Source organism: Ursus arctos, unplaced genomic scaffold (assembly GCF_023065955.2).
Source record: "Ursus arctos isolate Adak ecotype North America unplaced genomic scaffold, UrsArc2.0 scaffold_9, whole genome shotgun sequence".
In the NCBI taxonomy this organism is placed as follows: domain Eukaryota; kingdom Metazoa; phylum Chordata; class Mammalia; order Carnivora; family Ursidae; genus Ursus; species Ursus arctos.
The window spans coordinates 15512455-15529122 of record NW_026623111.1 but is presented as its reverse complement, the minus strand read 5'-3'; the positions used below and the strand labels follow the sequence as shown (position 1 = coordinate 15529122).

Genomic DNA, 16668 nt, shown 5'->3' with positions numbered 1-16668 from the left:
AATAAATTTCTGGCATTCTTTTAAGAATAACACCCTTTGATTTGAAAAGGAACATGAATGTTTGCTTAGTTATTCTTGCCCCAATGCAACAGACAGAATATTATAGACTAATGACCTACCAAAATCCATCTTTTTCTCCTTCCTTTAAGTGGCAAGTTCCTCCATGTTGACATGGGTTACTGATGCATGCATGAATTGGGACATCACAGTCCTGACCCTAGAGAAGAAATGGCCAAATAAAGTCAAGTGTAAATAAAGGAGATCTTAGTACAGAGAGAAAACACCATAGAATAATGAGGACCCACCGAAGAAAGCTATGTTTTCAGATCGGGGCTCCCTCAAAAGCTTCTACTGACCTTGAAACCATAGGGACAGGTACAGCGATAAAAGTCAACTGGATCGTTGTTACAGGTGCCATCATTTTTACATGGGTTTGATAAGCAGGGATTACATTTCGCTAGAATGCTGACATCCACAGGACCTAAAAATTAATTAAAAAGTATAGGAAACTGATGGTTTATATTTTTCGTTCACTTAAATTATTTAAATGCCTTAATATAACAGATTTCGTATCAAAAATATTGGTCACATATCTATATGTATTTCTCTTCCATGAATAGAACAGAAATCAGCATCATTGTATGACGTTCAAGAATGCAACAGGAGACCATGTCATTGAAAGGCATGGTGAGAGTGCCCAATGTCAGAGTGGGACTATGGGCTGTGAGCTTAAGTGGTTAGGATCTGATGTTAGTGACGCCAGTGTCACTGGGTCAATCTCCCCATGGGCTAGTCTGTGTGGATGCATTCCATGGCCATTGCCTGCACCTTAACCTCAGTCATCTGTCATGGAAATGCGTAACTTTGATCCCAAAGAGGACTCTGTGTGTGTGTGTGTGTGTGTGTGTGTGTGTGTATGTGTGTGTGTGTGTGTATGTGTGTGTGTGTGTGTGTGTGTGTGTTGGGAGGAGGGGATGAGGGGATGTGTGGGTAAGTTTAATGCATAAATAGAAATATATCAGTGCAATTAAAAATACAGTAGTATGCACCTGCCCGGATATCACTAGTTCAGTAGCATTACTTTCATACAGGAGATAGAAAACAGTGCCACTTTCATGCATCTGGAAATAAACCAAAAATGTAATTTCCATTATATTCTCCCTCCTAGCCTTTTGGTTCAGTGTGTTAACACATCAGCACAGGCATGTGGTGGGTGAGATTTCTGTTTCTTCCGCTCTGAGAAGAAAATAGCGTCGAAATAATCCTCACTTTGCAATCTCACCTTTTGGGATACACACTTTTAAAATCTCCTGATCCATGAAAGGTCTAGATTAAAGGCAGATTCATTTGCAGCCATTTTCCTTTGGTTGTACATATTCCTTCCATAAATGGCTAACAATGTGGAAACTATACTGTCGTCAGTAAAATTACGTTCCACTGCAGCTACTCTTGACCACATCAGACTGCCTCTTGGCAACTGATGAGGACAGTATCAGGGTGACATATTCATATGTATAAAATGCACGTGTTTGATAATGTAAACATTCATTACGTTTCTGTCATCAGCAATATCTCTGTAGTTCTTTATTATCACTGGAACAAGCAGCCATAATTCCAGCTGGATAGTTCATCCCACGTAACTCCCAGCAAAGCTAGCTGAGCTGACTGTTCAGCACGCCCCTCCTCCCACTACCGCTGATCCAACCTTCTAAGGCAGCTCCACCCACAATGATAGGGTCTCTGCTCATATAAACTATCGTTCATCAGATTTTTCTACAGATTGGAGTTTGTGTTTGTGAGCTATTGGTGTACTCACAGAAACAGAAAGAGAATGTGAATTATCATGGTAGGCATAAGAATTCTTCATATCTGTGTATCCCTTACCCTGGAAAACACCAGTCCACATTCATATAATGGTTATGGAGTGAAATCCAAAAGAGGATACTGTTCTGTGTTGGTCAGTTTTTCTATTAACAAAAACCCTGAAATCTTTCTACAAAGAAATTCCTATATCTTTTTTTTTAACCATCTGGAAATGAACGACAGTTCTGGGAATGACTGTATTAACAGAGGGATGGTGTTGACTTCTAGGGACACCTCAGTCACTAGAAAGGCCTTGCCAGTGTCCCCTTCATTTTCTCTTGGCGACCAGAGGAACTAATGCAGTTTTGTATCAAATCACAGCTGGGAAATTGCTGGGATGAATACCAGCGTGATGCTCAGAGACATTTAATTTCTCTCCCCCTCCTCAACGTGTTTACCAAGTAACTTTAGCTCTTCGGCACATTGGAGAAATAAATGCTGGCAGTTAGTCAAAGCAATAAGTTAAATTAAGATAATGCCCCACCAAAAATAGCCTTGCGTCTGCTAACCTTATCATGCTTGGAATCTGCAATAGAAAAGCAAGCAGTGGGTACCTCAGCGAGGGTCGAAGAGAGAAGAGTCTAACTTGGAAAAAAGGCATGGGGGGAGCAGCTCAGAACGTACACAAGCAAAACAGAACATCAGCAAATACGAGGACTGTAAACACTCATCTGGCCACTTCCCAAGACCTTGAGAAAAATTGTCTCTTGGTCTATTTCTGTGCTTTCAACCTTGTAAGACTGCGGTTTGAATAGAGGAGTTCAGGGTTTGCAGTTTCTATGTTTATTCTGTGGAATGTGACATTTTTCAAAAATTACGTTTGATTGTTTAGATGAGAAGCCAGAGATTGTTGCAAGAAAACCAATTAAATACATTTCGAAGAATGTAATAGAGTATGCAGATAGCAAAGTTGCCAGACTGAAGTAATCCAGTTTAGCACAGAGCCAAGATTTATTTAATAAACACCCACTGAACTATATCTAATATATTAATCAATAAGCACTAACTTCTCCACGTCTTTTTCAGGACCAAATTTGGTTTCCTATATAATTAATCCTGCTCAACTATCTTCATTACCTGGAATTCTTATGGGTAAACCACATGAGATCATTGCCCCCTCATCCATATTCAGTTTAGCTACAGGAATAAAAATAACCACCTTTCCCACATGCACAGGATTTTCCTGATCTATTTCTTAAACTGTTTTGGTGGCATCAAAATTAGGATTTTAGTTCTAAAATACCGAGTTCTAACTTCTTCAGGTTCGTAAAGTTGACCACCACAGCTACCCTTCTACACTGCTTTTCCTTTTTCAAACCCTTCTTTTAGGGTCAATGCTTCATAGATAATTTCTTATTTGTAGTTCCTGAGTTTGAATGAAGGGTAATTCAAACCATGTTTATGAGTTATAGCAATTCCAAATAGTCTCTAATATCCCCCAAATATCTTAAAAATGATATAATTCTTATTTATTTTATTTTTTACTTATTTTATTTTCTTATTTAGATTATGACTCCTCCTAACTAAGCATCCTTCCTATAATGTGATTTTTTACATCCATCTGGTTAATCTAAATCTGCTCATTTCTATATTCTAAGCCCTAAGAATTATATCTCTTGTATCTGGCTCTCTCCTCTCATTCATCTTCCCACCAATATATCGTTCCTCTTCTAAGTCTACCTTCTATTTTCTCTTTGCCTTCAATTTGTGATTTATTTTCTGCCCAGGATACTTTCTCTGGGATCCCTTTCCTGCAAAGTTCTTATTCAAGGGGCATGACATCTTTAATTCATTTCTATAACAAGGAGATGATATCAGAGCTGAAGAGGGTTGCTGAAATCATAGCAAAATGGTAAAAGAGTTAGTTAGCACAGCTGTTTAGGAAAAAACCAACACAGGTACAATTTTGCACACTTGATTATTCCCAGATGAAAGATGATGTCCAAGAATAGGAATTACACAAGTCTCTTATCATAATGCAAGTAATCTTGGACAGAGAATCTGCAGTCCATCAAACTAAGTTAGTAATCTAGATTTGTTAATAAGAGTGTGGAGTTAGAGAGTAATGGTAACCATCTCAGTGGGTTGCTTTACGCATTCAATGAAATGGTCGTGAGTTTTGAGTACAGAATACAGTGAGAACAAGCATAGAAGCCACAGCAAGTTCTCACAGTCTTCCCTAGACCTCCAAAGAAGGTAGGTAGCTGAGAGGAACTTGAGTGGTTCACTGAGAAGGAGAAAGGAAGTCTTCCCCTGTCTGTTTGCTCCAATTTTAGCACAGACAAAGGCAAGCTAGAGCTTGCTATTTACTCATTCATTATAGGTTTCACTATCTTCTGTCTATACCAGGAGATGCTGAAGTTTGGGAAAAGTAGAGGGACTATTATTATCAGAATCAGGAGGGGAATGGTACGGAGCACTGAGAGATAATGATCCGTTGGGTAACAACACCTAGAGTTAATGATTTTATGTGCTTAGGACTGCAACTGTGATTTGTAAATTTGGCATGGACAACCACCAGAAACATTCATATTAAGAAGGAGAGTTTTTGTTCTTACACTGCTGCTTGGCTAGGGAGTACAGCTTGCTAGCTGATACAACCTCACCAATCTTCAATCTTTCCACTTGCCCAAAGTTAACTAGTCTCAAGAAATTTTAAATTATTGCCAATACAATAGCCCTTATAAGATGTGTGCCACAGAAGGGAAAAAAAATCTAGCTTCAGGAATACAGATTTTACTAATGTCACTGAAATGAAGGAGGGCAGTCTAGGATAAGTAGGTTGATTTAAGACTTGGTCTTGACTTAAGAGAGCCCTCTAGCATCAGCTCTATGGATTGGAAGTGTGTTTAGCTTAATAATTCAGAGGGAAATGAGCCAAAAGTTTGGTTAACAATTTGTCTTTGCCAGTTACTTTAATCTTTAACAGACAAACTGCTGGACCTCAAATCCATTAAAGCTTGTAGGCAGACTTGCTTACTTGACTGAAATCCCTAGCTACGCACCTGACACCAATATCACCACCCACTGAGAATTGCATTCTCACTTTGATTTATTACTAAAAGCTCCGGACACAAATTTCTAACTATATCCCTGAGTCTGCCTTCATTCTGGCATCCCTTGGAAACCTAAGTCAAATAAGAGAATCCTCTAACTCTTCCCTTGTATAAAGTCAAAGGTACATCAAAGACAACCCAGGAAAAATGTAGGGGGTATTTGATGTTGGGCATAATTAACTAAAAGGAGGTTTTTATTTAAAACCCCAAAACCCTAAGCTCTGCTTGCCATTACATGATTGCATTTCTTAAGCATTAATATCAAATGCATATTTTTAACAACATTCCATCAGTAGGTCATTCATTTATCAAATATTTATTGAGGATCTACTTTGTGCCAGGCAGTAAGCTAAGTTTTGGGAGTTCAAAGGTACGTGAAATGCCGAAGTTTCTGGAAAACTTACAGTTCAGTCGTAGAGACATGTATACATCAACTACAGAATGCAGTTACAAGAGGATGTGGGAAATGAAAATGCAGGTTTTGGAATATATGTTTTAAGTTTCTGCAAGCCTACACAGGGGAGGAACTCACTAGGTGCACGGAAATATTAAATCTGAAGTTCTTTAAAGAGTCATGGCTAACATTTGAAGCTGTGGGATTGGAATCCCTACAGGGGTAGGGAGAGAATCCCCTATATGTCAATATTAAAGAATTTAAGGTAAAGGTGTCAGCAAAGGAATGAAGAAAGAGCAAAGAGAATGTACAAGAAGGAGCAGTTGCTACCAATGTCTAAGATGAAAAACAAAGATGACTAAAAAGAAGCCACTGAAATTGGCAAGATGGAAATTGCTGGAATCCCTGTAGTTTCACTGTATAGTATGGGATGGCCGACAGACGATAGGTGGTTAAAATCTTATAAATATGAGTTAGATAAATGGTTTAACAAAAACACAAAGGCTGCATATTACACCTCTGGGATCACTAGGCTTGGCTATTTGCTATATATACATGTGACCTTAGGCCAATAAATGAATTTCTCGAGTCACAGCTGAATGGAAAAGGACAGTAATTATTTTATAGAATTTTATCATACCAGATTGATACGGATGTACACTATTTAAGAACAGAATATGAATTGTTGGTTCTCATCACCTATTAATATTAATGTCTGGGGCGCCTGGGTGGCAAAGCGGTTAAGCGTCTGCCTTCGGCTCAGGGCGTGATCCCGGCGTTGCGGGATCGAGTCCCACATCGGGCTCTTCCACTATGAGCCTGCTTCTTCCTCTCCCACTCCCCCTGCTTGTGTTCCCTCTCTCGCTGGCTGTCTCTCTCTGTCGAATAAATAAATAAATAAAATCTTTAAAAAAAAATATTAATGTCTGTTACAATTTTCCCAGTGTTTTAAGTTTCCAAAAGTATAATGAAAAATAGTCCTTGTTCAAAAAAAAATAAAAGAAAAAAAATAGTTCTTGTTTGTTTTTTAAAGATGGTGCTTTGGCAAATAACTATGTACAAACCTGAATATTTTCTTTAGCCAGTGAGCAATTCATAATCCCCCAAAAGCTAAGCTTATTTCAAAATTATAATTATGTGCTGGTGGTAATAAATCTGAAAATGTAAAAAGGATTTGACCAAGTTCTAAATATTACTTCAAAACTGATTTAGTGAATTTTTCATTACTTCTAGTTTGGGCTATACTATTATTATTATTTAATTTTCTTAAGATTTATTTATTTTTTTGAGAGAGAGAGAATGAGACAGAGAGAGAGTGAGCACAAGCAGGGGGAGAGGCAGAGGGTGAAGCAAACTCCCCACTGAGCGGAGAGCCAGATGTGGGGCTCAATCCCAGGACCCTGAGATTATTACCTGAGCTGAAAGCAGACGCTTAACCAACTGAGCCACCCAGGTGCCCGTGTTATTAGTATCTTCTATATATTTCTATTGCCAAACCTCCATATTGTTTTGCAATTATCTATTTAAGTGTATTTATCAGTAGAATAGAAACTCCACGAAGACAAGCATCTTTCTATGTCCTGTTTAAGACATGAACTAGATTCTTAATACCTCGGAACTGTGCCTGGTGCATAACAGGAACTCGCATGATATTTGGTGAATGAAAGAAGAAATATATTATTCATTTCCACTAGACTGTTCATTCTTTGGCACTTAATAAGTGTTTAATAAATGTCTGTCAAATTAAAAGTGAACAACTTAGTTGTCTGTATAGCTAAATCTTTCTGAAACAAGAGCAATAAAAAGAATATCAGAAATTAACATTATTCTGCATACCATGGGGAGGGCAAAAATCTCTGTTTTACTACAGATTGCTTGATCATTCTAGCATCACCTGATATTTAAAAGATGAAGACCGAACATCTGGGTTATAAAGAAAAGTCACGACCATTTGCTTCCCACTCAAGAATTTTCTAATCTGGGTATTAATTAAATATTCTTTGATAATCTATTTCATCCAGTTTATTTATTTCTGTTGTGCCTTGAAACTATGATATTATACCATAAAGAAAATACTCTGAAAAATGTAGGATAAAAATTGTTAACTGAATATATTACTCAAAATAATGGCCCAGCCTTTCCTAGCAGAGAAAACATTTAAATTATATTTACATATAGCTATATAAACACATCTTCAATTAAAGGATATTCCTCTTCCTGCCATAATATGAAATTACATATTTACAAATCTTAATATTAGGAGCATGTACTTACATGATTTTCATGAATAAAATAAAACATATTAAACTGGCATAACTATGGGAAAAGTTAAAAAATTAAAAATTCAAATTATAAAATATTTAAAGAAGTGTCATTTTACTGCTTTCAAGCTCATAAGGCCTGTTAGCTCAAAAACTCAGTACTCAGTAGATTTCTTAGAGTAAATTATTTTAATTAGTAGATTAAAGTACTTTGCCTTTTACCAATCCACTTATTATGAATAAATACTTTAAGCAAAGCATATGAAAGTAGTTCAAAACTTTCATTTTCTAAGTATGTTTCAATAGTAGAATGGGACTCTCATTTATATTGATTTGTTCTAAGAATATTTTCATTGATAATTATAAAGTAAACTCTAGTGGTAAGCAGTGGAGTCAGTGAGTCAAAAATTCTGGCTCTCTGTCTTAGTAGCTGAGCGATGCTGGACACATTATTTAATCTCTCTAAATTATTATATTTTCATCTCCCAAATGGGGAAATAACAGTACTTACTTAAGGAATGATGGAAAGATTACAAGAGATAGGGATCTATGTAAAATCCTCAGCATAATTCAAACCCTCAATAAAAGCTGTTCTTAGTTATTATTAGTATTATTATTATTAGTAGTAGTAGTAGTGGCAAAGATGCCATATGAACTGCCATAAATCTTCAACTAGCAGAGTCTTACGACAATGACACTTCATAATATTTTGACAAATACCAAGAAATGCTGGCAAAGGGCATTGTGAGTTTCAACGTTTGCTATCACTCTAAAAGTATATTAAGTTATAGAAAAACCAAGTAAATCTTAGTCTGCTAAATGCAACTGCACTCTATTTGCTGAGTTCTGCAGGTCTACACTTCTTGTCGCCTGCCCTACACCCATGTTGCCTGCCATCCAGTGCAGGGTACGGCTTGAAATATATGCAATCTGTTGACTTGGGAACTTCATGAATACTAAACTAAACCACAGCTCCAGCCCTTTCCTACAACACAGCTCGGCTCCCGTGGCACCTTCCTCACACTCGACAGCCTGCCCCTAAGACCCAACAATTGGCTTTGGTACACCCGCACTAAACTTCTCACGGCCACTCTCCTCTGACACAATTTCTTCCTCTGAGCTTTTGTAGCAACCACACTACCCAACATGGGAGCCGGTAGCTGCACCTGACTCTTTCCGGTTAAATTTAAATTAAATAAAATTAAAAATCCACTTCCTCTGTTGCATTAGCTACTTTCAGCAACCGCGCACGGCCAGTGACTACCGTATTTGATGGCAGATACACAGCATTTTTATCACTGCAGAAAGTTTGATCACGCATTGCTGATCCAGACTAATTTTCCCTCAAGCATATTTCCATTCATGCCATACTACGAACTAAACAAAATGTTATTAAAGAAAAGAAAAAAAGGTCAAATCAGTTAGCTGTATCTTGAGTTAAACAGTCATTTATGTATGTGTGCTGTCTGTGTGTTGGACTTCTGAGAACACGTAATGAATGACTGTGAACAATGTCCCTCAGAGAATTGAATGCAAGTATGTAGCTTTTCTCAAATTTATATTATTATGAAATATTTTTTAAAGAAATATCTCCAGGGAACTCTAAATTTTGAGGAACCTACATAAGCACCAGCATTTTTCAGAAAGGAGAACAAGTATCCCTGGGTACAGAGAAATAAAACAAAATCACAGTTTACAGTTCTCAACTTCCCCACATAATCTTTCTAAAACACACCTGCTCAACGATGATGCCGAAGAGAAAGTTATTATTTTTTTAAAGATTTTATTTATATATTGTCAGAGACAGAACACAAGCAGGGGGAGTGACAGGCAGAAGGAGAAGCAGGCTTCCTGCTGAGCAAGGAGCCCCATGTGGGGCTCGATCCCAGGACCCTGGGATCAGGACCTGAGCTGAAGGCAGGCGCTTAACCAACTGAGCCACCCAGGCATCCCTAAGAGAAAGTTTTAATGCCAGTTTCTCTTTCCCTAGCTCCCATTTGACAATCTCCTCCAATTTCCAGAACAACGATATGCCTTATAGCACACCAGAAATTTGGGGGCACTGCCCCAAGGAAACATCTGCGGTTACAAAAGAATAACTTAAAACGCTGGTTATCTGCAAAGTCTCTTGCATTCAATGCACGTAATCCCAGAGAGGCACTTCCAATAAAGTTTTACTTTCAATTTTTAATAAAAATATTAACACGCTGATAAATAATTATGCTGTCCCAAGCAATGGTGCATGAGTATTAATAACAACTCAATTTTAAGAAAAATTTAAAAACTCAAAGATTTTTGGTGGAAGGACATTTTAAAAATTCAAATGATAAATATATATACCTTTGGAGCAAAAAATGAGACAATTCTCTGAGGTACTGGAAATAGAAACTCAAGGAGAAAAACAGAAGTTCAAGGAAAAATAGAACAATGTGAAATCTAAAGAGGATCTTGTTTTGGTCTCTTAAATTAGCTGTGATATTTAGCTTCCATCATACACATTTAGAAGAATAATGGAAGAGGTGTTTTTTTGTTTTTTTTTGGTTTTTTTTTAAGGGTTGGTGGGTGAGGGACAGCAGGAGAGGAAGAGAGAGACTCCTACGCAGGCTCCATGCCCAGCACAGTGCCTGACCTGGGGGCTGGATCCCACCATCCTGAGATCACGACCCTGAGATCATGACCTGAGCTGAAATCAAGACTTGGACGCTTAACCAACTGAGCCACACAGGCGCCCCTGGAAGAGTTTTGTTTCAAAATGTCGATATTTACAACGCACTGCAAATTACATCATCTGCACCCATTTACAGCTCTGAAAAAGCATCAGAAGCCATTTAAAAAACGGCTCAAGGGAATATAGTTTTTAAAAATTCCTTCTTTGATCAGTAAAACATTGCTTGTCCTGCATCATGATTTTGTTGGTGTTCTAAAGTGTTATGATAATAAAACTGTCAGCTAACCTATACTCAGTGCTTACTGTGTGTAAGGCAATGTCTTTTACACACATTAAATCAATTAATCTTTTCCCCCAGCTGTACTGAGGAGTAACTGACAAATAAAATCGTATACATGTAAAAGGTACAATGTGGTGATTTGATAGACACATACACTGTGGAATGATCGATAAGATCAAAGTATTTGGCATATCCACCACCCCGAATAGTTAACGTCTGTGTGCTTGTGGCGAGAATGCTTCAGATCTAGTCTCAGCGTAATACCGTATTATTAACTACACTCACCAAGTTGGCATTAGATCCTCGGAACTTAACCTTATCATTCAAAGTCTGTGCCCTTTAACTTGTATCTCCCCATTTCCCCCCTCCCTCCACCCCTGCAATCCACTGTTCTATTCTCTGTTTCTGTGACATCAGCACCTTCACTTTTTTTTTTTTAATTTCACGTGTAGTAACTTATCTAATCTTAACAGTAACATTTTCAGGTATGTACTATCATCATCTCTGCTTACACATGAGGAAACTGAGGCACAGGCTGGTTAAGCTATTAAACTCAGGTTATATAACTATTGAAACGTGAAGCTGGAAACTCACACCATGACCCAGGGCACAACAGGACCTCCTTAGGTGTTTTTCCTATCTAAAATGTTCGAGTGTGGAGACTGTCTCTTCAGCTAGGTGTGCAAGCCCCGACGGCAAGACCATACTGGACACTTCTCTAAGCTCCACAATACTAGGATTTAGTTGTACACGTAAAACATATTTAATTTAAATAAAGTTCAATAGTGGTTATCTCTAGGTATTGTGATTAATGTATAATTTTAGTTCTTGAAGACATACAATGTTCGTTATCATTAACATTTTCCTATTTAGATTTTCTATATCGGCCATAGATGATTCTTATAATAAGAGAAGAAAAAGTACTTGTTACTAAGGCACTATTTAGAATCCACAGATACATAATACAAGGGGAAAAGAAAAGGATACAAGCAAGCAAGAGACACCCACAGCAATACGGGAGGCGAGTCAGAGGGTTTGGCCTGAACACTGGGGAGGGCTTGCTTCTCCTTACCTGGCATCAGGAAGCCACAGCGCCCTGGCACCCCTGGGAGCAGGGCACACGTTCAGACAAGGCAAAAGCAAAATATTGTTACTCGTTAGAGGCTATGAGTGAAATTTCTAGAAATCGTGTACTCTTCACTTCGCCATACATTTTAAAGAAAACTTAGACGTTTCCAATTAATTACTTCTGCAGTTTCCTTGAAAAGCCTGGTTCTTTACTTGGGCTCCTCAGGTAACTTCTCAGTTCCGTGCAAGCAGCCACTAGTCATTAGCCATTATTTATTAGGGGCTTTTCAGCTGTACCTTTGAGGTCTAGCAGCCGTGTTTTCCCTTTTAAATTAATACAGTGAGTTTTTATTTACAGAAGTACAAATGGTTAAAAATCATACCTTGACATGTAAATTTTTTGGAGGGAGTCGTGAGTAACAATTTATCTGCCATTTCTCCAGGACCGGCACAGCGAGCAATCCCAGGTTCTTTGTATTCTGACTTTACCCAGTCCGATAACCACTGCATGTTACAATCACAGTAAAGAGGGTTGGCTCCAATTGCTCTGGAAAACAACACCACAGAAGCACACACACACACACAGTATGGATGTATTGTTATTTCCTAAAGGAACATAACTCAAAGTGGCGCTCAGGAGAAAATCCCTATAGATTTATTGATAACAATTTAGAAGAAAATGGAGACATCGGGGATTCCCCGTTTTCCTGAATTATGTGCAGCTGGGACTTAGGGGGTTGTCACGAGCCTTAAAATTTACCTGGGCTCTACAAGGTGTTCTTGTATTTGCAGAGACAGGTTTATATTGGGTACAAGCAAACCCGACGCACAGGTTAATACTTCCTTCATTCGCTCATGATTCACTGAGGACCCAATCGCTATGCCAGGTTTGGGGGCCCCAAATATAAATAATACATTATTTTTAACAGCAAAGAACTGCTTCTGGGAAGGCGATTAACACATTCTCAAACATGCACATAATTTGCATAAGAAATGCTACAGTAAAAGTATTCACACGGTGACTGTGAACAGAGGGTAACTTTTCTGGGAGACTGGTGGTTAAAAGCCTGAGATTCTACATCCTTAGACTCAAGGAGGTGGAGACAGTGGGGAAGGATGTTTCAGGGTAAAGGACCAGTAAGTGTGAAGGCACGAAGATAAGAAAGGGCATGAAACAAAAAAGATGCAGAGAGCTTGTTCACCAGAGTGGATCTGGACCTTCACTAGATGTCTGTCCCTTTGCAAAGTCCTTTATTTTAGAACTTGGCTTCCACTCCCATTAGCAGTAGCAGTGATATAAAAAGTAAACAAGATGATAGCTAATATTTATTGCACCAAAATGCAGGTGCTGTGCTGAGCCACTTGATATGAATTACCTCATTATATCCTAAGTAACAACTCTAGGAGGTCAATAGTATTAATAATCCATTTTACAGATTGAGAAACAGGCCAGAGAAGTTAACCTGTGTGTTTTGTAAACTTGCCAAGCTTGGTGCAAGTAGTAGATGCACGAAGTGGCATTTAAAAATGGATTAATTCTGATTTCTAACTTGTGATGAGTAATGCTTCTAGGTCTGTAGTCCAAGCAAAATCAATCCTATTCTTTCATGAGGAAAGTCCCAAAATATACTTGTAAAACGATAATACTTTATATTGTAGCAGTTTTAATGCCCAACTCTAATGAAGAATTGGAGTGTAGTAGATGTTATGCTCAGATTCAAACTTTTCTTCTAAATGGAAAATGAGCAAAATGATGTTTTGGAGTCATTTAATGTCATTTCTACTGACATTTGTTAAGTCTGTCCTGTGTGAAATAGTGAATGGAGCAGAGCTCTTTATGATCTAGAGAATCAAAGACAAATGCATAAAAGAAACACAGGACAGACAAGACACATGGCAAGGACTATTCAAACTGCTCCTGGTGTTGGTGGGGGTGCTCACGGAGGGAATGTCCTCCTTCGCTCAGGCAGCGCCTTCCTTAAGCTGCCTTTTCTGATACATCGCCCTAACACTAACAGAACGACTACTTTCTTCTTAGTGTTGCAAACTTTCCCAGACAGTGCACCCCTGAGCTGGCAGGTTTAATCACACTGTGTCTCATGCAAATGACATCCACGGAATTTGTAGAGTTGAGGGGGGGGGTGTTGCCTTTGAGGTAGGTGCTGGGGTTCACACAGGAAAAAGTGGACGTTTTGCCTCCTGGGACCTGGAGTTTATTGAGAGAGATATTGACAGTAGGCACCAAAGAAGCTGATAGACAGATGTACACAAAACCTACAGTGATTCACAGAGCCCCATAAAGCACGTTCAGATATAGCGTGATTGACTATTGGCTCCTATCCTCTGCCCATCCCCCTTGCTCAATTTCCTAAAGGCAACTTCTTGGGATCTGGTGGGATTTGGAGGGGAGGACAAAGCCAAGAGAGAACATGGCAGGCAATTTCTGGGGAACTGGCAGGCAACTCACAGCACTTTTATTTAATCTGAAGCATACTTGCCACCAGATGGCACCACACCAGCCCCTGAGCTAAGAAAAGTTTTAGATCCTAAATCTGTTCCTGGATCATCCAGGTTTGCCATGGTCTCAACACTACCCTTATAAATAATGGAATAATGGAATTTGACCCAAAAGAGTTTATGACATATTTTATGTTGTTTTATTGTACTTTCCAAAAATAAGGAGTTACAAACAAGCTGCTATGAGAGCACAAAGGAAAGAAAAAAACACAATTTCAACCCGTATGAGGATTTGGCAGTTTCCTGCTATCATATTATAAAGTCTCGAACCATCTCTAATTTATTTTTCTATGGCACCATAGCCAGTGCTGAATACTATTTGCTAAATAAATGAATCCAGTTTGAGCAAATCAAGATAGGCTTCATAAAGGATATGATACTTAGAAAAATACAAGGTTTGGGCAGACTGAATTGAAAGGGAGCTAGTATTCTAGAATCAGAGAGTGTTAAGAGAAAAGGCATAGCTAGGAAGTTGGAAAGCCATGTTTGTAAGAAAATACTTTTAGCTACGTAGAGAGAATTCAACTGAATTGAAAGGGAGCTAGTATTCTAGAATCAGAGAGTGTTAAGAGAAAAGGCATAGCTAGGAAGTTGGAAAGCCATGTTTGTAAGAAAATACTTTTAGCTACGTAGAGAGAATTCAACTCCATTAGTTAATGGAGAGTAAGGGCCAAAAGGATAAATTAAGGCTCTTGCAGAAGGCCCTGTATCTAGATCGAAAATCTTCTCATTTTCTTTAAAGATGGAACCAACCACATCTCGTGTTGTGACAATAGAAGAGGTAGCAGAGGGCGGTTTGTGAGTTTGACCCTAAACCCACATTCATGAACTAGGTACTTACAGGTGTGATAATGCAGAAAGATCATTGAAAGCACCTTCAGGCACAACAGAAATATCATTTCCATGTAATGAACTAAAAGCAAAAAAACAAAACAAGACCAGTATTAAATTTCTTATATGTCAGAGTTCAGAAAAATTCTCACACGTGTGTGAGACTTTAGTTTACAATAAGCATTTTAAATCAGTACAGAAAATATGATCTATTTAATACATAGTCTTGGCATAACTGCGTATGTATTTGGGAAAACAAGAAGTTAGTTCTTCACATCATCTACATAAAGTCAATTCTAGATTGAAGAGCTAAATGTAAAAACAAATCAAAAATGTATGAAATGAAAATAAAGAGGAGCTCCTTTTTATAAATATAGGATGGGACAGGCTTTTTTTAAAGATTTTATTTATTTATTTGAGGGAGAGAGAGAGAGTGAGTGAGAGAGATCAGGAGCAGGGGGGAGGGGCAGAGGGAGAAGCAGGCTCCCTGCTGAACAGGTAGCCAATGAAGAACTCGATCCCAGGACCCTGGGATCATGACCTGAGCCAAAGGCAGATGCTTAACCAACTGAGCCACCCAGGGGGCCTGGGAAAGGCTTTCAAAGCAGCATATAAAACTCAGAAACCATAAAGGGCAAGAGTGACAACACGAAATATATCCATAATATGAAAGATAACATGTAAGGAACAGAATGGAAAATATTTACAACATATATAAGACACAAGGATTAATTCCTTTGTAAAAAGACCTACAAAGTTAGTCAAGTAGTAGATGCATAAAGACATGTATGTTAATAAAGAAAAGACAAGGTACCCAATAGAAAATCAGAAACGATATGATCAGGCCCATGGAAACACAAATGATTAATTAAAAAAAATAAAATATGCACAAATACTCTAGTTATTGGAATTTCAAATTAAAACAGGAATGGAAAATAATGTTCAATCTGTCATAGAACTATTAATATTATTCCATATTTGCCAGAGTGCTTTGAAATAAGTACTCCATTAAAATAGGTACTCAATCTGTCATAGAACAAAAATGAAAGAATTAATACCATTCAAGATTTTCCAGAGTGCTTTGTAATAGTACTCTATTAAAACAAAGTTGGTGGAAAATAAGTTTGTAAATTGACAAATTCTGGTTTTGGGGGGACAACCTGACAGTTACTTTTGGTATCCTCACAACACACCTGACAGTAAGACGAATGTGTAGGATGTTCGTTCCAGCACTGTATGAATAATGCAAATCTGGACTCAAACCCCATGACAGTTGGGGTGCCCGGGTGGCTCAGTTGGTTAAGTGTCTCCCTCTTGATTTCAGCTCAGGTCTTGATCTCAGGATTGTGAGATCGAGCGCCTGTCAGGCTCTGTACTGGGCATAGAGCCTGCTTAGGATTTGATCTCTCCCTCTGCCCTTCCCCCCTCTAAAAAACAACAATGATAAAAAAAACCCAAATAACCCCCAAAACCACCACATGATAGTTAAAGATGGGGATGATCAAACAAGCTACGGTCCCTTCATCCTATGGAATATTCTTGTACGAGTTAAACAGCTGAGGAATATTTTTATATGATGGAATGGAAATAGTGTAAGGCATATTGTTAAGTAAAAATTAGCAGATGACAGAACAAGAACAAATCCTATTTATGCTTTTTAGAAGGTATATGGCCATGAGCATATACGTATCAGCATCTAAAAACAAATGCATATAAAAAAGGACCAGAAG

General features: G+C 38.2%; 1 protein-coding gene across 2 annotated transcripts in view; it reads right to left on the bottom strand.

Annotated features, from left to right (window-relative positions):
* SLIT2 (slit guidance ligand 2) overlaps positions 1 to 16668 on the bottom strand; it is a 344969-nt gene that overhangs the window by 44260 nt on the left and 284041 nt on the right. For both annotated transcript variants that reach the window (XM_026514512.4, XM_026514514.4), the window contains 4 exons: positions 14949 to 15020; positions 11974 to 12137; positions 357 to 481; positions 120 to 217 (listed from right to left, as the gene is read on the bottom strand). In XM_026514512.4, coding sequence (XP_026370297.2) covers positions 120 to 217; positions 357 to 481; positions 11974 to 12137; positions 14949 to 15020 — 459 coding nt within the window. The remainder of the gene's footprint in view (positions 1 to 119; positions 218 to 356; positions 482 to 11973; positions 12138 to 14948; positions 15021 to 16668) is intronic.